The sequence below is a fragment of the Triticum aestivum genome, chromosome 4A (genome assembly GCF_018294505.1).
Source record: "Triticum aestivum cultivar Chinese Spring chromosome 4A, IWGSC CS RefSeq v2.1, whole genome shotgun sequence".
Lineage (NCBI taxonomy): Eukaryota > Viridiplantae > Streptophyta > Magnoliopsida > Poales > Poaceae > Triticum > Triticum aestivum.
The window spans coordinates 80809985-80832037 of NC_057803.1; the positions used below are offsets into that span (position 1 = coordinate 80809985).

Below are 22053 nucleotides of genomic sequence, written 5' to 3' on the forward strand. Positions count from 1 at the left end.
GTCCGTCGTTCATGTGAACTTTGGTGGTCGTTTGAACATTTGATCTTTTGGTAAAAGTAATGGCTTGCCTATGTTCGTTTGTTTATCTATGTAGTTCGATCGACATTGCATGGTTCAGTATAAATATAAAGGATCAGATATAAGATACACGGATGTAGACGAAACTATTTGAGGAGTGCCCGCGGGCACGGGCGTTTGAGAGGTTCCTTTACACGGCCGTTGATGCTCCTCCGATATTATGTGGGACGGATGGAGTAGTTTTTTCTTTCCCTATATTTTTTCTACTCTTTTTTTTTGAGGGACTCCTCCCGGGTTGAACCAAGTCGGTTTGTCCCCCTCCCTCTCAACCTCCACAGCCGAACTGAACTTCTGAACCCCAAGGGTTCCGCTGCCCGGCCCTCCCACCCTCGCGATGGCGGCTGCTCCTGCCGCCGTCGCAGCCGCTGCGGCCGCCTCCATATCCTTGTTTGCGTACTACCTCCTCTTCGGCAGGAGCGGGTCCAAGTTCCCATGGACCCGCACCACCGGCGCGGACGACCGGAGGACGCGGCGGAAGGGCCTCGTGGAGGCCGTCGGCAACACGCCCCTCATCCGCATAAACAGCCTCTCCGACGCCACCGGGTGCGAGGTATATTCGTGGGGTATCTCCTGTGTGCAGCTCCGCTTTGCTGTTTCGGTCTAAGTATTGAGGTAGTGAATTTGGTATTCGAACGGGCTGCAGATTCTGGGGAAGGCCGAATTTCTGAACCCGGGAGGCAGCGTGAAGGACCGCGTGGCGGTGAAGATCATCGAGGAGGTAATTTGTGCAATTTGGTGTATAATCAATGTTACTCCCTCTGTTCACTTTTATAAGGACACTTCAGACAGCGTGCAAAACAGCTCAATTTCAGTTGTCTGAAACGACCTATAAAAGTGAAAGGAAGGAGTAGTTTATAGAAGCCAGAAGGGGAGAAGTGTGAAGTAGATAGAGTTCGTGGTGTTTCCGCAATAAAAAAAAGATAGAGTTCGTGGTGAGAAGTTCCTGAGCGATTCATGCAATGTTGGTCACGACCACATGTTTTTTAGACATTTGGGAGGTCATGTTCATGTGGCGAGTTCCTCCTTAATGAAGGATATGCTTATTGGAAATTTTAAGTATAGTCCTAGCATATGTACCCTTTTATATGTTATGAGTTGCTAAAGGAACAATCACAGTTGTTCTGGAACAAAGCATTCATGGAAAGCACCATTCAGTTATGACTTGTGAGTTTCAAGTATAAAAGAGAAGGGATTTTGAATTGTGCTTTTTTGGCATGAAATGCAAAAAAGTAGATGATAATATCGAATTACTTCCTTGCATACTTGGATCTAGCTAAATTATTTACATTTCAATGGATGAGGCATGAGATACGTTGTTGATATTCAGTTTTTGGTACAGTATATTGATCTTATAGAAATTTATTTTATCTTTTGACTTAACATGACACTGGGATTTTTATGGTGATTAGGCTCTGAAATCTGGGGATCTTGTCTGTGGTGGTGTAGTAACAGAAGGGAGTGCCGGCAGCACGGCTATTAGCTTGGCCACTGTTGCTCCTGCTTATGGCTGCAGGTGCCATGTTGTTATTCCTGATGATGCTGCCGTTGAGAAGGTATGGAGGTTCTGTTATGTTCGAGAATTCTTGGTGTACTAATTAGGACATTCTGCTGCCGTAGCACCCTGAATTTCTACTTGAATTGTCTTGTTGTACTATAATAAGATGAACTAATTTAGATCAGACCAGCTAGACCGGGTCTGAAATCAGGTTCTCAATGGGCCCAAGACCTATCACAAAAAATAAATCAAGATAACACCATAGGATTGTATTTCCAAGTATCAATATTCTGGGGTTCAGGCCTGAGCTTCCGGGACTGGTCTAGACTTGAGCCTGCCCTTTCAAGGGTGTGGGGTTTTTCAGGCCTGGTTGGATATTTTAGATGCTCCGGTGGGAATTTCTCCTACCAATGTTGCACAGTATTTCAATCCTGTTTGTTGCTTATGTTCCTGCTATGTAGTTTTACTCAAAAGATTGCTTTCCAGTCTCAAATAATTGAAGCGCTTGGAGCTACCGTGGAACGAGTGCGTCCTGTTTCAATCACTCACAGAGACCATTTTGTCAATATTGCAAGAAGAAGGGCATTGGAAGCCAATATAGCATCAGCACAAAGGGAACCTAATGACATACAAACTAATGGTTCAGCCTATGTTGATACTAAAACGCTGAACTCCAAACAAACTAACGGTTCAGCACATGCCAGTTCTGAAGTGCCTGACACTGGCAAATGTTGCCCTAATTCTGATTCGAAGGGAGGTTTCTTTGCTGACCAGTTTGAGAATATGGCAAACTATCAAGCGCATTACGAATGGACTGGTCCTGAGATATGGAAGCAAACTAAAGGGACTGTTCATGCCTTTGTTGCTGCCGCTGGTACTGGCGGTACGATTGCTGGAGTTTCACGATATCTTAAGGTTTGTATGCTTATTATTGTCTTTCTTCTATATATGTTTTCTTCTTGGGTCAACTAATTTTTTATTGCTATGATATTATTTACTTAGGAAATGAACAGAAATGTCCGATGCTTTTTAATGGATCCACCTGGATCTGGTCTGTTTAATAAGGTAACTAGAGGGGTTATGTACACAAAAGAGGAGGCTGAGGGCAAAAGGCTGAAAAATCCTTTTGACACTATTACTGAAGGAATTGGAATCAACAGGGTCACAGCAAATTTTATGATGGCAGAACTGGATGGTGCTTACCGGGGAACAGATAGAGAAGCTGTTGAGATGTCAAGGTACATACTTTCTGAGTTTAAATTTTTATTGACCAGCAGTTATGGAATAGCTATGCATACGATTTTGGTGTGCGATTCCTGTACTATGCAGTTCCAAGCCACACAATTTTGAAGAATGACTCAATCTATTGGTGTAGGCGTTTTTTCGTACTGAGATCGTATATAAATTGTCATATGCACAGCGTTGTTCTAGCAGTTATTATCTGAAAGAGAAACAATAATTTGTTTAGTTGTATAGAATACATCATTTTTTTACTGCAGTCCGCCTTTAACTGATCAACCAATTAGCCTGATCTTGTAATATTTCCCTACAACTTAAATACATGTTGACAATATTATCTCTTGGGTTATTGGGTCCCTTGACCCCTCAAAAAATAAAGAAAAATGAGTACACATCCCACCCTTTTCTCAAACTCCAGTAGAAGCCTCAATCGTCATTTGTTAAGCATGTTTTTAGAACCAATATGAAGACTTACATACTCCCTCCGTTCCTAGATATAAGGTGTATAGTTTTTGGAGAAAAAAATGCGGACTATAGGGTGTATTGCCTTTGTTGTCAATTTTACCCCTCCACCGATCAGCTCACACACATGAAATCCCTAGAAAAAAGGAGATGATTTATTTAGAAGACTCCCACCCATGATTTGAAGGGGAGCCTTGGCACAGCGGTAAAGCTGTTGCCTTGTGACCATGAGGTCACAGGTTCGAGTCCCGGAAACAGCCTCTTGCAGAAATGCAGGGAAAGGCTGTGTACTATAGACACAAAGTGGTCGGACCCTGCGCAAGCGGGAGCTACGTGCACCGGGCTGCCTTCTTTTTACTCCCAGCCATGATTTCATGTGTGGGAGCTGATTGGTAGAGGGGTAAAATTGACAACAAAGGTTATACACTGTATATTCCGTTTTTTTCTCTCAAAAATCTATACACCCTATATCTAGGAACGGAGGGAGTATTTATTTAATCACCTTAGACGTGATAGTTGATGGAAAGTTCGCCGTTGTTCATTCTTCTATCTTACCAAGTATGTTACTGAACTGTGAAAATACTTCCATCCATCTGACCTCAGTTACTTGAAACATTAATTTAGGTTTCTGCTGAGAAGAGATGGACTATTTGTTGGGAGTTCTTCAGCCATGAATTGTGTCGGGGCTGTAAGAGTTGCCCGGGATTTAGGTCCAGGACATACAATTGTGACAATTCTCTGCGACAGTGGGATGAGGCATCTAAGCAAGTTCTTCAATGATGAATATTTGGCCAATCATGGGTTGACACCAACTGCTACTGGTTTGGAGTTTCTTGATCAGTAAAAACTTCACAGGGGAATGCATGATTTCAGCAATTTTGTCATTCTTCGTTGTCCGTCTTGAAAACAGTTGACGAGTGAACACCGAGGCGCCGAAACATTCCATCTAACAAGGGAACTGTTGGCTCCAGATAATGGACCTCAAATTTTATGGCACCCTGATCGAAGGTTCCTCTGGAAGATATAGTTATGTACTTTAGAGTAGTTGTCATAGCCATTTAGTAGGGGTTGGGATAGCCAACCATTCAGACTGTTCTACACTGCAAATCTTCTTGTTTTTCTTCAGGCTGTTGTACACTGCTCAAGTCACCTGTTCATCTATGTATACGCAGTTATTTAGTATACAATCATCTATGCTACTACTGTCTTGGTTCTCTGAGATGGCAGCACACATCAACTAGTCTGCGATAAAAACCATTGTAGGTGTTCTAACAGATCATCGCATGCATCATGCTAATGGTAAGAGTACTGAAAAGAACTGGTATTCTTTAGTCATGAAAGTAAACAGAAACATCTGTCACCAGAAGGGTGATTATGAATATTTCAGAACACCCACAAGTTATGCCAAATCAAAAAACAAATAAATCCTATGTACCTCCTCCTAGATTGTGCATCCTACACGGCCACTAGTTCTGACGACTTCTTCGCCTCCAGCCAGTGCTTGGCAGCAACGCTCGTCGTCAGGAACCAGCCGGCCTTGTCGGGAGCGCCATGGAAGGGCGCGTCGAGCTCCTTGAGATGCGACTCGAACACGGAGGCCAGCCCTTTGTCAGAGTACATGTTCCTCCCCTCCCCTGTGTGGATTCCGAGCAGCGGTGGCAGCTCTTCTCCGCTCTGAAGCGTCGTGTACAGGTCGTTCATCCAGACATGGAGAGTGGTCAGGGCAGCGCCGACCGAGAGGCCTCTGAGGTGCAGCGACCACTGCGTCTGCGTCCTCGTCTGCACGTTGCTGTAGATGCCGAGCTGCAGCGCGGCGTCGAGGAGCGCGCAGGCTTTCTCCATCTGCCCCAGGTTCACGCACAGGTCCATCAAGCAGTTGCAGTAGGGCATCTTCACCACGCCACGGACGCCGCTCAGGATGCCCCTAGCTGCCTCCTTGAAGGATTCAGTGGAGGCTTTCCTGTCCGCCAGGAGCTTCACCACGGTGCCAAGCTCGGCATTGCTTCTGTCGATGCAGTCAACCACCTTGCCGAGCTCCTCCACCGGCGTATCCGCTGCCACGGTAAGAAGGCAGCCGCAGAACCGGTCGTCGGGCGTGATTTTGAGGTCCTCTAGCATGCCGAATGACCTGACAACGTCGTCGGTGCATCCCGCTTTACCGTAGCACCGGATGAGCGAGGTGAGGATGAAGATGTTGGGCTTGAAACCTGCCTCTGTCATCTCCTTCAGTATGGCCTCTGCACCAGGGACATTGCCAGTGCAGGAATATAATGTCACCATTGATGAGTAGGTCCAGCTATCAGGCTTGCACTTGGTGTCCATGGACGACTTCATGTCTCTGAAGATCTCCTCGGCCTCGTCGACGTAGCCGATGTCGGCGCACATTGACAGGAGCATGTTGTACAGCACCACGTCGATGTCCATCACCTCGTCCTTCGTCTTCCGGTACACGATCATCGCGTCCTCACCGTAGCGTGCCCTGGTGTACGCCTGCAGGAGACAACAGTAGGTTGCCCTGTTGGGCTGCACCTTCTGGCTGACCATCTCTCTGTGGATGGTCTTCACTACCCACGGCCGCATGGCACGGCCCATGGCGTCCAATACGGTGTTGTACACGACCAGGTTTGGCTTGACGCCGACGGCCTTCATTTCCTCAAACACGTTGAGCGCGCCGTCGAAGTTGCCGCTGGTCGAATGCACCTTGATCACCGTGCCGCATATGACAGGGTCGAGCTGGCATCTCTCAGACCTGGCACGGTCGTACAAGCGGAGTGCCATCTCGGCGTCCCCGGCGCGGCCGTACGCGTCGATCACGACCGAGTACGTGAGCATGTCCGGCGAGCACCCCGACTCCGGCATCTTCTCGAACCACTCCACGGCCTTGCCGGGCGGGCCGCAGGCGCGCGCGCAGCTGATGACGGTCGAGAAGGTGGTGTTGTCCGGCTGCACGCCGTCCCGCAGCATCGCGTCCCAGAGCGCCTCCGTTTCGCTCCAGCGCCGCCGCTTGCGCAGCACCTTGAACACGACGTTGTAGAGGATGACCTTGCTGCGGACATCCGCGTTCTCCAGGAACCAGCGCAGCGCGAGCACGGCGGTGGCCGGGTTGCCGGCGGCCGTGTTGAGCACGATGGCGGCGTCCTGCTCGGAGGGGGTCTCGGGGAAGGCGGCCTCGAGCGCGGCGGCGACGGGCGCCTCGGCGGGCTCGCACGCGGCGAGCGCTGCAGCCGCGGCGGCGAGGCGGGCCCGGCGGCCGGATCCGGCGCGCGCGCGGGCGAGTTCGGCGGCACGCGGGCTGTTGGGGTTGACCCAGAGGAACCTCGCAGTGCTGGAAATCTTGGGATTCTGGCCCGGGTCGGAGGGAGGCGCCGGGTCCTGGGGCGGCGAGTCCTGGACGGAGACATGTGCGGCGGCCGGCGAGGCGGAGGAGGAGTGGTTCTTGGGCTGGAAGGAGAGCGAGATTGGGCGGTGCGGCCATGAGAGGAAGGAGGAAGGGGACGACGGGCAGATAGGTAGGGAAGCCATCTCGCTGCTCTGCCCCGCTCTGCTCTCCTGTGGGTGGATTGTGGGGTGCCCACTGCCCAGAGCTTCGCTTCGGTTGGGGAGTGACGACGCGACTGTGTCTTGCTGTCAGCAAGTGGGGTCGAGATGCCAGGGACACCTCGCGTCAGAGCGAGGCGAGGCGCTCTTCCCGCCGCTCCTCGTGAGGTGAGACCCCAAACTGCCAAAGTACACACGAGACACGCCGCGCCGCGCCGCGTCCCTCGCACTCCACCGCCGCGGCGGCGCCACCGCCCCGGGCTCGCCTCCCTCGCCGACCGACCGGCACCTTCTCATCCTCACCGACTACCCGCCGGGCTCCTACCCGCGCCTACCCCGCTCGACGCGTTCCCGAACTCCTCTCGAGCCCACCACCGCCGCGGCGGCGGGATCGGCGTCGGATTCACGCACGCCGTCCATGCCACCGAGCCGTGCGGTGCAGCCGCTCCCGCGTGTGATCCTGCGCGGCCCGGTCGTGCACTGGATGGATCGCGGCGAAGCGTGGGCTGCCATTGCCTGGCCTCGGGCGTGTGATTTACCCGGGCAAAGTCGTCTTCTCTCACGAGGGCGCGGTAGGTGTTCGACGAAATAGACGAGCCCGGAGTTTCTCCCCGGGATCAATCGTGTTTCAGGAGCTTCTAGTGCTCGAGAGTGGCTTACCTGCAGCTTTGTGTTCCATGGTCGCAGGTTCTGTACGGCGCGCGACTGAATTTCAGGGCATGATGCATCAGTGACCAATTTCTAGCACAAAGCTGCCCAGTTATACAATCTGCAGTTCTGCCCAGGTACTATGGACGGGAGAGCCAGTTTTGAGCCTTTGCGTTTGTTGTTTAGGATGCTACTTAGTCTTGTAGCAAAGATGTTGATGTTTGTACCATTACAAAGTAAGCTTCAGTTAGCTAAATATAAACCATTCTGATGGTAATGGTACCTCCGAATGATACATTATATGTTATGTGTAAAACTCACAGAAATGGTAGGCCTATATTAGTAGGGAAGTTACGCAAACCAAATAGTTCCTACACACAGAACTGCCTACATGATGTGAGCCAAGGATGACGTTAGCCGATCTTTATTAAACAGAAGGGAGAGTTTACAGGTACAATACTTAAATGGTTGGGATTCCACTTCCGTTCATGTCGTTTCCCCAAATCAATGAGCCTGTATGTTCATAGAAACATATGTGCTTATGTAACGAAAGTTTTGATTGTAAATTGGGGTGAGTAGCGTGCATTGACGCCTCGATTCGGGGCTCAAAATTTCAGTCTCCGAGTTCCTCTTTTTTTTTTTTGAATTTTGTTTCTCTTCCTTTTCATCTCATTTCTAGCTGAGCCTTGTGCTTTTTATGGTACTTGCTGCCCTATAGTCATCAAGCATAGTATCAATTGTAACCTTTTCTTAAATTGAGCAATTTTTCTGACCAATATTGTTACCCTCTGAGTTTTATTCCCTTGTTTTAATTCTTTTTATCCATTTTACAAACGTAGTGACATACTTGAAGGAAGAAAACTTAATGGAAAACAAACTTCTAGAATGGTAGAGAAGTGACAGGACAGATACTTGCTATTTTTTTGAAGCTCATGATTTTTTTTGGAATCAGTGCACAGTAACAGCAAGCACCCATATAACTCTTTTCTTTTGCGTGGAAGCACTCATATAACTGCTGCATTATCAGCTGTGTGTGCATAAAAACCATTGGAGATCATCGCTGCCGTAGAACCAGAGCATGGATACAGGAGTCAAGGTAGTAGGATTGTTAGAGATCACGAGCACAATTTCGTTCCCAGAGGTTCGTTATCTCAAATAAAGCACTAAATGGTATCACTGTAAGTGGAAATCGATAATATTTCCACTTCTCTAGTACTCACTCAAATTGAAATTACATGATAGAGAATGAAAACTGGCATAACAAGTTGGGTGGGACCCTGCTGAACATTCAGATTCGGGTATCATACAATGCCCATACTCTCAGGTAGCCAATCAGCCACAGTTCATACCTCGCTTCAACAACAGTTCTGGTAGTAAGAAATGTGAGGGTTCTGGTTCAACTATAACGTTCAATTCCAAGTAGTCAGATTATTTTTCATTGTACTGGAGAATCGGGCTAAGTGGTGTAGTCGATTTGTGTAAGAGATCTTTCTATGATCATGGAAGAATAGTTCTGTAATATACAATGTGTGGGCTGTCCAGTGTTAATAACTTTTAAACTTAAAGCTAGAAGCATTATCGCTATGCAATCTTTCATCTAATTATTTCAGCCAGTCAAGCATGAACTCATGTTTGTCATGAATATTGCAGGCTGCAAACACTGGGGAACGTCATCACAAGGTTTGTACGTCTTTAAGTGCCCTTTGGGAACAACATGTCAACTCATTCAGTCTGTGAAGTTCCCCTTTTCTGTTTGGTACACTCATGGTTAAATATTTCTATAGTAGCATAATACAATGAATGCATGGAATGGTGTTTGGTGTTCCCAAATGGATGTGTGTTGGTCATGATGTTGTCCACCACTGGTGGTTCTCATGATGGTGCTCATTAAAAGGACAATCTTAAATTGCTAATCCTTTTGTGGAAAAATTGTTTACCAAGTTCACCTAACAACTAATGTTGAAGTTGGTAAAATTATTTTTTTCTATTCCATTACATACTGTTAAATTTGAATACATTCATGCAGAAACTATTTCACTATTTGTAGTTGTACCGGTGTGTGCTTCCGCTATCTTACCTATATAATGTTTCTTGGGAATTAACATATGTGCCCATTCTCTCACCTCATGTAACTTTTACTACATTTTATTCCAGTTCTATTTTTCATCTTTGAGTCATTGTCATCCTTCATGTTTGGGTTATGAACTAAGGACTAAGTAATGTTTGTGCTACTTTATTTCATTGCTATTGTACATTTGACCAAACTTTAGTATTGGAGACACGGAACATTTTCTCATCTAGAAATATTTACCAAAAAAGGGAAATGAAAGGAGAGTAGCAGCAAATAGATGTGTGACTTGCACATTGGATTCCGTGAGTTGAGGCAGTAAGGAGCATGGGCCCAAGTTTTTTTTGGTGTCTTGTGAGCATACATGGTACTTTCTGTACCAATGGTGTATTTCCACATACGATATATATATGCTTGGTTTGCCTGACTGCGTGAGAATGAATATTCAGTGGCTACTTATGTATGCATGTGAAGTCACATTCGTCGATTTCAGATAATTTGCATTATTTCCGCCACTTTAAAATGTGTTGTCCTGAATAATGCAAAGCAAATAATTCATTGGCTTTAACATCCCATCTGAAAAGCATAATATTAATCTGTGTGCTATGGTACCTAGACTGGCCCATCTAGGCCCAACAGGTTCAAAGTTGCTGATTTACGTATCTTACGAATCTGACTTAAAGTGATAATATCGGGTCACACAAGTTTTAGGGCTTGAAGCTTTATAAGTTTGATATTACTGAGGATTTATAATTTTTAATAGAAGAGACATTATTTAAGTCTAGCAGAGCATGCCATCTGAACTTTAATCTACACTTTATTCCAGGAAGTTATGAGTTTCCTTAATCAGAGTAGTTCTTGTCACTGTGCTCATATTTACCTGATATCTTCTCTTCTTCTGTTTTCGAACTGACGCTGGGGGATTATCGGATTAGTTGGTTTCCCCTATATGCCTGCAGAGCAGAATACCATTTACTGTGGACGGGCACACTCGCATCACATCGGTCACTCTACTCAGTTTTAACTGACATGTTTATTCTGTTTTTTAACTGATGTTGGGGGCTGCGTTTAATCGACCAATTATTTGGTTTTCTTGTAGGGAATGCTGGATGGAACACCAGTTGCTGTAGACGGGCTGCACACGCATCACATCGGTCGTCCAACTCCAGTGTACGGCACAAGGCACATGGGCGCCTGTCCTTGTGGAGCACGGCCATTACAGGCTCATGCTGAAACTAAGGTTAGCAGTTGCAAACTCTGACCTGGAAAACTGCACGGGTGATCTGTTTTTTTTCGAGCTGGAGCTAGAACAATACATAGACTTCGGTGTCAGGAGGCCTGCCGTGTGTGTTCCTTGCATGGTGATGCCTGTTTAAGTGCCCAGCTTTTTTCGTGACCAGATGAACCAGAATTTAACTGGTGCAGTCTGCGCCAAAGCCTGCCATTGCATCAATAATACGAGCATTGTACGTACAGACTGTAGCATCTTCCTCGCCAGCCTAATTGAATCTGTGAAGGCCTTAGTCTGGGGCTCACAGGTTGGCTCCTGCATGCCCTCAAGTTTTCAGAGTTCAGAGCTTCAGACCTCCGGCCCAGTCCCTACTCATCTTCACGTCAAATTAAAGAAATGCACCCTGTAACTGATACATTAGAATTCGTTTCCTGGCCCCGTGCAATTTAGAATGGACGCGGTGTTCCTGTGCTGCGGTGGCTGGTGACCAACCTATTTAGCCTTTTTCTTTTTTCAGACGAATATCTAGCCTGCTTACACATAGCTAGGGTTAGTACTGATAGGTTGATTGGCTATGTATATGCAGTACAGTACACTAGTTAAAATGGCTGGGAAATCTTGGAGGTAAATAAAGGCTCGCTGCCCGGCGAAGGACTTATGTACGGGAGGGAGGGACCTCTATGTACAGGATGTGATGCACATTCAAAAGCCTATCTGCTTAGTATAACATGGGTATGTGGCTAGTATGTACGGTTGCAAACACAGCAGCAAGAGACATACTGGGATAACTAGGGCTGCCATGCATCTCGATCTAGTCTTGGGAACTGTTGGAGATGAACGGGAGGTATAGTAGTATACGTAGGATTGATGGTGATGTTATATCTGTTGGAAATATGCTCAACATGTATTCTCATGGACTCATAGGCCCATATGTACACACGTATAGGTGAGGAAATTGCACAGAAAACCCCTTATACACTTGAAAAAATACAAAGGATGTTCACGGCTGTACAACAACACCCCCCTTCCCATCCTTAGTTTGGAGAGATAGAACCTATGGTGTGCTCTAGTCTGGGCCTTGTGAAGAAATCTGGACAAGGGATGCCTACAATCTATATGAGAGCGCCGTACGTGTATGATCTCAGACAGTGGCGGACCCAGGGAAAAAATGAAGGGTGTGCACAATTTGAAAAAAATCTGCCTAATCTAAGTGTCATATCATATATGGCAAAAGAATAACACAAATAGCTCAATCAAGTCTCACAATATTACGTTTCAGTAAATAATTTCAAATTTGCAAAATTACAATACAAATAATTATGAAAGAGACACAAGAATACCTTTGGTTTGCCCTTCAGCTGCAACCTTCTTTATTTGAACTCATGTTTTCAACCAAATGGACATAATATTACCAATCCTCTTTGTCTTTAGTTATGCAAGTACAACAAAACAAGAGGTGTCCAACAATTACAACAAAATGGTGACGGTTGTTTTGTTCAAAGGATAAATAGTTTTTATGTCATTAAACAAACAAGAATGTGGGCTTAAATGGACTGCAATGTCCTATTTTCACGGACTAGAGGGCAACTGATGCGGGTGATCTATGCATCCAGCTGGTCAATGGCAAGCATTTCGGGGCGGATGGCCGGTGGAGAAAGGAGGGGAAGGGACCGGGCGACAATGCGAGCGGCCGAGAGGAGGGAAGAACGGGCAGCGGCGATGTCCAAAACGCAGACGAGCAGTCGAGATGAGTGATTAGGTTTGGATGGCTGGCTCCCGCATTTGTGTCCGTGGACTGATCCTGATTTGTCCATGGACAAATGCGGCAGAAAATTTATGGGTCAACGTTGAAAATATCAAATCTTGTTATACCTAGATTTTCTTTCCCCTCTCGCAAGGCGATTAGGGAAAGCCTTCCTTCCTTCGATCTTCACCGGCGAGTCCGTGCATTTGCCTCCCCTTCGCCCGCCGCTCCGGCAGCCGGTGGAGGGGAGGGGATTTCTCGTGTCTCGAATCCCACTAATAGATAGGTATGATTTTAGTCCTCGCAGGGGCGGCGTTTGGACGTATGGCGGTGCTTCTTCATCGAGTCAGTCTTCCGGGCTACGACCCTCCTCAAGTTTGTCCGTTGGGACGGATTAGACGGAGCTCCGGCGTAGATCCCTGCCAGTTTCTCGGGGCGGCGAGGTTAGGTTTTCTTGTCGTGCGCACGCAACGGCGATATTTGGTGTCAGGTTCTTCAGATCTATTAAAGGATTCAACGGCGATGGCTACGGCTCTGGGGCGCTTGTCCTTAGGGGCACGTGCACGAATACTTCCCAGCTGTCATTGACAAGGTCAGACCGGCTCCGGTAGGGAGCGGCGGCTCGTTCTGGCGGCGGCTGGTCATTCGGTGGTCCATGGACCTCGATGTAATTTTTATTATGCTTGAGGTGTTTTGTACTTCCGATGAATCTTTATAATTGATTTGATCCTTTTTGCAAAAAAGAAACGTTGGAAATATCCCGTGGTAGATCGAGATTGTCTCGAAAAATAAAGTGGTAGATTCAAGAATCCTAATTTTTTTTTCTTTTTTTTGTTTGCAATCTACACGAGTCGCCCCTAGAGTTCTCGTTGAGTTGATCGATGGAATTGATCTAGCTAGCTTCTTCCGGGCGCATGTATGTATAGGAGTCTTTGGCTGGATACACACGTAGTGCTGATAGTAGAAAAATCAATCAAGCTGCTTCTATGGTTTGCTAGATTTGCATGTACGTGTACGGCTTCAGATGAATTAGTTATAGTACTGTAAAACCAACAAAATCAGGAAAATATGACATATAGTGAAAAATATCTGCAAAATGCTGGGTGTGCCACGGCACACCCGGCACACCCTCTAGGTCCGCCAATGATCTCAGACAAGAAAAGCGCAAGAGACAAAAAAAAAAATACAATCAAGAACAAGTTGCGGCGTTCAGAAGAAAACCTAGGGTTCTGATATCATGTTAGAAATATGCAACTTGTATTCCCGTATGGCCATAAGCTAGCAACTATACACATGCACGTGTGATAAATATGCAGAAAGCCCCTTATACAACAGAGAAATATAGTATACTCATCTATAAACATAACTCTAACAACCTTTAGTTATTTGTTCTTTTCCGGAAGAGGATTTGTGGCTCTCAGGTTGCCACACACTCATATATGAATATAACATTAAAAAACATATTAGGATATTTCAAAAATAAATCTGAAAATTTGGGATATGAAACATGGGTGCCCGTTGAGTGTGTTCAGTTTCAGTAAAAAAGACAAAAAAATCGTATGTATAGAAAAAAATTGGATGTATCGTATGTCGGATCATAATTCCTGCATCGTGGATACCACGGGCACCCCTTCGCCGTGAAAATGAACACAGATGTAGAATGGGCACCCAAGTTTGATATCTCAAAATTTCAGATTTTTTAAAAAAAATGATATTTAAAAAAATGTTATTTTCATATAGGGTGCGTGGCACCCGGGTGCTCCAATGCATTTCCCTTTCTTTTCCCTTCTTTGCTCTCCTTAGCAACTAGCGAGTAGCTGTAGCTGCTTTGATTTTTGTTCTTACAGCTAGTGTTACTCGAGTTGCCAACAAAGACGGCGACTACTTGGCAATGCAGTGAGAATAATCGAGGTACTGTGGTCGGGCGGTATTGTATAAGGGGTTTTCTGTGGGCCTGCAGGCTAAGATGGCCGGGCGGTATTGGATCATCTTAGCCTGCACAGAATACACGTTTATGTTAGCTGGCCATTGCATTGGCTATTTTTACTCACCAGGTACTGTGGTATGTCTAAAAGTATACGTACAATGACATATTTCGTGCATGCAAGAAAAAAAGGTGGTGCTGCTAGCATTTTTGAATTTGTGTGGACAGTTTCTGTTTGCACGCAGAAGGGAGAAAACGACACTTCCTGAAGTCGCATTGGATCTATCACCAATAATAGTGTCAGGAACAGCACTGCTGCAGCAGCAACATCAAAAACGATACCATTGGACATTAAAAGCTTCAATGCAGGGCACACTCACTCATACCGATGATAATTAATCTGCCTTAGACCACTGGGTGCCAGCAAATCTGCTGCATGGTTTGTAAACATCCCTATTTTCTGGAAGCCATGTTTAATCGTACTTTCATCTACTGATGTAGCGTTAAATAATGTTTCATTTTCCTGAAGCTATTCCCCACAGTACAAGTTCTTCTCACTTTTATGGGACTGGCGTGCAGGCTAAGATGATCCAATACCGCCCGGCCAGCAAAACAGTACTTCGAACTAATTTGCACCTTGAGGCAAATACTCCACCCTAGCTACTCTCCTGTGAAAGAAGAGGAACATCATATAATCTCTGTACAGCCGGCTAATGACCTTCTTTTCTCTCTCAAAAAAAGATAATGACCTTCTTTCAGTTTGGACAATCTCACAAGAGTAGCACCCACTGCCTAGTCTGATCAGTAGACATTTACATAAGATATGAGCCTGACATCTCAAATCTCATACCTTAATAAGGGCGAAACCCTAGGACAAGATCCATGTATCGTTGCTTTCGTATTGCTAGCAGTACTAACATCTTAGATGGGTGTTGGGAAATAATTATGGGTGGCTAGCTTTCTGACTCAGGGAATATACTCATCATTTTGAGCTGTGATTTCTCATGTGCCTGGTCTGTCTGAACTCTGAACTCCTTATCCTTCCTGCTCCCCCTTCTCATACCTGTACTTTCCCTCGCCTATCTTTCTCTTGCATATATCTCTGCATGCACTTTACTGGTCTTTTTTAAATATAATATAGTTCACTCAAAAGTAGGCACATATTAAAAGACCACACGAGACATCGACCCTTTTTCTTAGGAATAGTACATTGTTTAAACCTGTATATATAGCTTAGCTTTCTAGATAGAGAGATAGGGTCAGCACTGTAAATACCTAGTCAACTTTAAGAAGTCAACTGTAATGGAATCATATAATATATATATTTTTAGTACGTGCAAACTATCTTGAATCAACACCAGAAAGCTGAATCTACCGCTATAAAGCTACAGCCTTTATATTGGGCATCCAAGTTGCAGCGGCAGTTTCTCACATATATATGAACGTATGTACTGGTTAAACCCCTGGTGGGGCTCAAAATATTTTAACATTTGCATTTGTGTGTGTATTCTTTCAGAACTTTATATGCGTTCACATGTATATTTGCTTAATTAAGCTGCAGGTTCATACAGACCTGTGGCAGCTAATTGATGACTGGCCATTATCTCAATATATATTAAAAATGAAAAGGTAAACTCCCACCAAAATGAAGATAACCTTCCTATAAATGGATGCTAGACTACAATCTGTTTTATTCATCAGTCTCTTCAAATTTATATTGTTACTCAGAAACACAAAAAAGCTGTTCATCACTTCTTTATGCCTAATAATTTGTACTGTTTGTTATCTAAATTGCGAGAAATAAAAATGTGTATCTGAATCCTAAAATTAATCACATGTATATATCCTACAGTTTTAGTGTGTAACTCAGCTTAACTGAACTGAAAGTGTTTCATAGAATTTGCAATTGAGTATAAAGTTGTCTTGCTGCATGAAAGTTATAAATCAAAAAGGTAAACCCTAATCATACAACCCATAATGTTCTTTATGTGCATGCAAATAGCAGGATCAAAGCTTTCATGGATGGACATATTACTCACGTGTCACGAGCCGCGAGTGGAAAAAGGTAATATCAGCCAGGTACGATCCGAATGCAGTAAAAGGGTAGTTTCAACCAAAGGAAAAGATTGGGAAATCAGTTCTCGGAGTAATAATAATCTACTAAAAACAACGGAGAAGGCACTTATAGATGCAAATCTAAGCTCACACCCTCGGGTGCTGCGGTGGTGGCTGGCTGCTCGCAAGCAGACTGACCTTGCGGGGAGAGCAGTAAAGAGGAAGAGGAGGGGGAGGCCGCCCCAAGAGAAGGGGAAGCTCTCTGCTCTTCTCCGAACATGTGCAGCGTGACCGGCCGCCGCTCTCCAGCCAACGGCATGCCCATGTTGCCATGCGCAGCCAGCGGCCTCCTCCACTGCGCCTCAGGCAGAGGGTTCCCGTTGATTGGCTGACCGACCGACCCGATCCCTCTGTAGAACTGCTGGCCATAGGAGATACCGCCACTCACCGTGGTCCATGACGGGTAGAATGTCGCACCGAAGCGGTGCTGCGGGTAGCCAAGGAGGTGGTGGTGGTGGTGCGCGCTGCCAGCAGCCGCTGCCGCTGCGGCCATCGCTGACTGCATCTGCACCCGCTTCGCGTGCTGCCGCTCGCGCTTGTGCGCGTTCTGGTGGCCGCCGAGCGCCTGTGACGTCGGGAAATGCCTGCAGCAGTAGTGGCACTCGAACTTGCGGTTGCTGTCCGGGGCGGCGCTTGCAGCGGTGATGGCAGCTCCACTGCTGCTCTGCGTGGTGGCAGAAGGGGTCGCGCTGCTGGCAGCGGTGGCTTCTTTAATTCTTCCCTCAGGCGATGCATGCGGGACGTCAATGCCGAAGAGACGAATGCCAGAGTTGGGGCTTTCTCGCGGAGGAGCGCCGGAGCGCAGGAATGGCAACTCGGAGAAGGACGCAACGTTGCCAAAGTCATGAGGCTCCCGCACGGTCGCAGCGCCACCACCGACACCACCTTCACCGCCTCCGCCTCCACCGCCACCCATGCAACCAGAACCAGGTGGATTGAGAAAGGCACAGAATTTCCTAGGCTATCTAGCAGCTCTTTGTGAAGTACAGCACAATGTCTCAGGCTCAGCTGCTAGTCTAGCGGCAGCAACAGTGAGTAGCTGTTGGGAGGAAGAGGAACCCCGGCCCTGAATATCATGGAGTTAAGGAGGGGGCCGGCCGGGGCATGAGAAGAGAGCCAAGGAGAGAGAAGGTATTAGGAATAGAAAGGGCAAGAAGAAGGTCTGGTGTTCATGTCGCTCAAAGGAGGAGTGCCAAATGTATAGAAGCGATAGGTTTCGCATCGCATGCTTGCTGAGGCGAATGGGGTACCGACGGATGGGGCAGGGTAATTGTCACCTTACTATCGTGCGTGGTTAGTTAGGAGGAGGTGGGGGCATCCTGCTGCTGCTAGATGGGAGGTGGATACATGCATCGTCCATGCATCCATGGTGATGTCGTAGTAAATTCTTGGGGAAGGGCTGGGGCCTTGTGGTTGGGGGAGCCCATAGTACACAATAAGCTCTGGCAAGTACTACTGCACTGCACTAGGAGGCTTTTGGGCTCTCCCACATAACAAACAAGTACCTGTCACTGAGTCTGAGGAAAACCGTCTCTCTCACTCCCTCACTCTCACGAGCGCTCTCTCTCTCTCCTCTCTCTTTTCTTTGCTTTCTTCATTTCTCTGGCTTTCATGCATGTGTAGGCATCAGTGAGTACGTGACAAGCTCTGAGCGTGGGCCTGTCGCTCTATATAGCAGCTATGTGGGGGTGGTACTGGCTGTTTTATGGGGGCTCTTTATAGCTGTTGGCTTCTTTACATCTGGAGCTGCAGGCTTGTGTTTGGAAGTGGTCCTGTCGTGCAGATCTAGTGGTAGCACCCTCCTTGTGGCTACGCTAGCACAGCTGCAGCTGCGTGACTGATCGATTTCTCTCGACCACCTCCAAAAAAAGACTATACCCTGCTGCTGTCTTAGTTTCTTATCTTGTTTGCTTTCTCTATTCTTAAGCTATACCTTATATGGGAGCGTCCTAAAATATCTGCCTACTCCTGTTTACCGCCTATTCATCTCAAAAGCTAACCAACTGCATCCATCAACTATCCTAGCTAAGCTTGCTTCTTGTTATTGTTAAGCGGCTAACCACACAGGAATCTTGTTGCCATGTTCACCTACCAAGCTATGTAGTACTAGTTACCTCGGAATATATATCGATCTACATGCAACTAGACGGTGCATGTGTGGCTAGGTTCATCATGCTAGGCTCTGCTTTGTTCTTTTGCTATAATGAAGCTACTCAGCACTCGCTTTGTTTTTTAGTCCCTACGATTAAAGCGAGGCCACCTGAGATAGCGGACACATGCATGATTTGCGGGTGCCTCTTGGATGATCAAAGAATAAAAATGTTACAAAAGCTTTTTCTCTGAGGTCACTCCCAATGATGTCACGTCAGAGGTATTTATAGGTGGTATCATAGGACTAAAGATGACATGGAGGGGAAATAAAGAGAAAATAATAGTAGTACAAAAAACTAGCTAGACCACATCATCACAGATGGTTTAGCATTGCCACTGACGAATTACTGGGTCCATGTATATATGCAACAATTGTAAGATTGGTATCATTTACATGTTCTAGGTGGCATGCGTATGGATACAGCAAAACAAAGGTCATTCGCAGCGCCTTTGTGAAGTTTTCATGCCTTCTAGAGACAAAACCTTGCGATTTTTTCTCCTGATCTCTACCATCACATTCCCCTGACATGTTTTCCATTTTTTCATAACTTTCCTGACCCCTCATTTGCTATTCTCTATTCCACGTTGGTTCATGCCTCTGGGGGCCCTTACTTCTTGATCACTGTACTTCATGCAATATGCTTAAACTATAGCCGCATGGATATATTGTAATTAAACAAACCGAGCACGTATGTGTTCCACAGGGTGGAAGAAAAGGCAGATGGCTGTTTCTCCGGCCGGCCAAGCTCCCACGTTCCAGGGCGATGGGGATTCTGCTGCACCAATGTGCGTGCTGTTTACATGGAAAGGTGTGCTCCTCCCATCAACAGACAACAACCTTTGTTTTTATGAAGCATAGCATCTTCCGTTAAAAGATCACCCAGGTGCTTTTCTCTCGTGAATAGATCCTGTGTCCATGTCAAGATATCATGCATGCCACTGCTGGAGATCGTTAGTATCTTTCCAAGACTAGGGAAGAATAGTACTCCCTCCATAAAGAAATATAAGATCGTATCACTATTTTAGTGATCTATATGATCTTATATTTCTTAACAGAGGGAGTAGTTGGCATCAGCTGTAAACGAAGCCACACAATGACCAGCACCTGCAGCCCGAACCACAATATATAGTTTGACTTGTTGTGTGCATAATATCATACAAAGACCGCGGGGGATCACTCTTCTGTTGTCTCTAAAAAGGATGGTTTAATTTGATGTGCTATTTGTCATCAGATCAGAATTTGCCGTATTCCAATAATTATCAAGAGGACTTGAATGTTTTTTTTTTTGCATGGAAGAGAACTTGAATGTGTGGCTGTTGGTTGGGACATGCAAGTTGGTACCTAGTACTTCCATGTTTATATGTGTACGTACGTACCTAGGGTTGAGTACATAGTGGTACACGTGCCTTGTTTGTGTGGAATTTTTAAAGCTGTTCACAGTATAGCGGTGACTGGTTTGTGGAACCAGTCAGTTGTTGCGTGTATGAATTCAAGATCTAGCAGCAGGGTCACTAGGTCCAGAATTTCGCGAACCGAATTATGCTGTGCGTCGTACTAGTGGCTAGCTAGTCGTACCAAATGATTCAGACAGACAGAATGCATGGTCGCTACTCGCTAATTATATTGATTGATTACGACTCTCTTGACCAGAACCAAATACGTACAAACCCTAGTGGTTGGTTACAGGTCTAGATCTCACCAGCAGCTAGCATTTCCAGCACTTGATAACCAGCTACTTGTGCTAATCAGAAGGGGACCTAATTTCTTTCGTCTTCAGAGAAGACGCCACCATCCTTGTCCACCTCTACTAGCAAGCCTTGCTGTTTTGAAAGTGGTGGCGGGTCCATGCGGCATAGGAGAAAAAATGGATCTTGTCAGTTTTGTTAGCAAGATCAAAGCCTGCTGCCTGTGCGAAATTTGCTCATTACTCCCGCTCGCTTTCTTTCGGAAAATGTTGCCTCATTATTCCTCTTTAACGATGGTTCTCGTGCATGCATGTGGGCAGTACATGTGGGTGTACTGACTTTTAACTGCGGCGTTACATGTGTTCCTACCAAAACAGCAACTTGATCATTAAGACGCGGGGCCTCCTCTATAATGATAAATTCAACAAAGTGGGGACTAAATCTTCTGTCTGCTGCCACTATATACGCTCTGAAGAAATATGCGACAAAACAAGAAATTTGGGAGCGGCGTTCTCCAAACTTTACGGCCATTTCCGCATGAACATCATATGAACCTGAAAAGTTTCTGAAGAAAGTTTCTAAACAATCTTTTCTGTGCCTGTTACGCAACAAGAAATTTGCAAGTGATGCTTCCTAAATTGGACCATATGTATGGCATATTTCCTGATCATATGAACCTGAAAAATTTCCAAACAAACTTAAGAGGTAGAGTTTTTACTTAGGGTGCGTGAATCATTTTCCTTGACTAAATACATAGCACCTTTTGATCAACTAAATATGGAGAGTCTGATTGCGCTAGATGTCCATGATGAACCTATATCTTACTGATCAGTAGCCAGTGCATGCGGCAGTGCCTATCCTTTGAGTACGAAGCTGATGATCATGCAAACTGAGTATGGTGGTCGCTTTACTGATGTTGTGATGCAGTGCCTGACTCGTAGGCAATTATTCTTCCTCTCATAACTGTGCACAGCTTCCCTCTTTATTCTGCTCCCTGCAGTTCCCATCCATCACCTTGGGCTTGTGAAACGTACGTACATCATCTTGGTTCACTCCACAGCTGCAGCTGCAGTGCAACCCTCCTGTTAGATGGCCGAGTAAGGTACGTACATGTCTGTTGCGCCTCCCCCCCCACCCACCTCGGCCCCACCTCGGCCAATCGTGAGCCCACCTGTTTTCTCACATTTGTGGGTGTGTTTCCGTCGGAAAGATGCTGCTTAATGTATATACAATTTTTCTCTCTTTCGGTTTGATGAAAAGGTATCCCTTTTGCCCTTTTCTTGGAAAATGAGAAAAACGGCTCCCTGTCTATGCCAAGAAAATAATAAAGAATTAGTAAAATGCTCATGCGTTGCTACGGGCTGTAATGCATATGCATGAATCAAACAAATGATTAAGATCGTCTTTGAGGTCAAAGCATAAAAGCAAAAGTCAAACTTTTGTTTTGAGGCAAAGCAAAAATCAAGTATGAAGTCAAGAGGCAACCCTATATCCATACGCCCAAGAAAAGATGAAGCCCACCAATGTCATCCCTCATGGACCAAGGCCCGCAACCCTCCATGAACCAAGTGCGTGGACCCAAGAAGACTAGAATTGAACCGGTGGTTCGTGGAGCATCTGGCTTACTGCTCATCTCCCATTCCCGATGGTCTGCAAGACAAACAAGTTAGTGTAG

At 46.0% G+C, this 22053-nt stretch overlaps 4 protein-coding genes across 10 annotated transcripts; 2 read left to right on the forward strand and 2 right to left on the reverse strand.

Annotated features, from left to right (window-relative positions):
* Window positions 1-342: 342 nt before the first annotated feature.
* Window positions 343-4493, forward strand: LOC123085269 (cysteine synthase 2). Its single transcript, XM_044506890.1, has 6 exons — window positions 343-628; window positions 722-796; window positions 1488-1631; window positions 2060-2488; window positions 2576-2811; window positions 3899-4493. The coding sequence occupies exons 1-6, from the start codon at window positions 413-415 to the stop codon at window positions 4116-4118; spliced, it is 1320 nt and encodes a 439-aa protein (XP_044362825.1). The 5' UTR covers window positions 343-412; the 3' UTR covers window positions 4119-4493.
* Window positions 4494-4574: 81 nt separating this feature from the next.
* LOC123085267 (pentatricopeptide repeat-containing protein ATP4 homolog, chloroplastic-like) lies at window positions 4575-6869 on the reverse strand. Its single transcript, XM_044506889.1, has one exon. The coding sequence runs from the start codon at window positions 6794-6796 to the stop codon at window positions 4730-4732; it is 2067 nt and encodes a 688-aa protein (XP_044362824.1). The 5' UTR covers window positions 6797-6869; the 3' UTR covers window positions 4575-4729.
* A 45-nt stretch (window positions 6870-6914) lies between these two features.
* On the forward strand, window positions 6915-19999 carry LOC123085271 (uncharacterized). Of its 7 annotated transcripts, XR_006439652.1 has the most exons (7): window positions 6915-7383; window positions 7499-7596; window positions 9110-9139; window positions 10627-10767; window positions 16432-16491; window positions 19397-19501; window positions 19598-19999. XR_006439652.1 is itself a non-coding variant. In XM_044506892.1 (4 exons), the coding sequence occupies exons 1-4, from the start codon at window positions 10630-10632 to the stop codon at window positions 19716-19718; spliced, it is 438 nt and encodes a 145-aa protein (XP_044362827.1). In that variant the 5' UTR covers window positions 9156-10629; the 3' UTR covers window positions 19719-19999. The 7 variants fall into 7 exon arrangements, 1 of the variants encoding a protein (XP_044362827.1); XR_006439649.1 differs by having other exon boundaries at window positions 16432-16505; window positions 19397-19999; XR_006439648.1 differs by having other exon boundaries at window positions 19397-19999.
* On the reverse strand, window positions 15030-18386 carry LOC123085270 (zinc finger protein 8-like). The gene has a single exon (XM_044506891.1). It carries the CDS (start codon window positions 17455-17457, stop codon window positions 16609-16611), a length of 849 nt encoding a protein of 282 aa, XP_044362826.1. The 5' UTR covers window positions 17458-18386; the 3' UTR covers window positions 15030-16608.
* Window positions 20000-22053: the final 2054 nt, after the last annotated feature.

Bases quoted from the DNA above. Each gene is read 5' to 3' on its own strand.
- LOC123085269 (XM_044506890.1), top strand. From the start codon at position 413: ATGGCGGCTGCTCCTGCCGCCGTCGCAGCCGCTGCGGCCGCCTCCATA. The intron at 629-721 runs GTATATTCGTGG...AACGGGCTGCAG, and splicing joins CCGACGCCACCGGGTGCGAG to ATTCTGGGGAAGGCCGAATT. The intron at 2,489-2,575 runs GTTTGTATGCTT...TTATTTACTTAG, and splicing joins GAGTTTCACGATATCTTAAG to GAAATGAACAGAAATGTCCG.
- LOC123085267 (XM_044506889.1), bottom strand. From the start codon at position 6,796: ATGGCTTCCCTACCTATCTGCCCGTCGTCCCCTTCCTCCTTCCTCTCA.
- LOC123085271 (XM_044506892.1), top strand. From the start codon at position 10,630: ATGCTGGATGGAACACCAGTTGCTGTAGACGGGCTGCACACGCATCAC. The intron at 16,506-19,396 runs GTACGATCCGAA...TGTGTTCCACAG, and splicing joins AAAAAGGTAATATCAGCCAG to GGTGGAAGAAAAGGCAGATG. The intron at 19,502-19,597 runs GTGTGCTCCTCC...TCTCGTGAATAG, and splicing joins CGTGCTGTTTACATGGAAAG to ATCCTGTGTCCATGTCAAGA.
- LOC123085270 (XM_044506891.1), bottom strand. From the start codon at position 17,457: ATGGGTGGCGGTGGAGGCGGAGGCGGTGAAGGTGGTGTCGGTGGTGGC.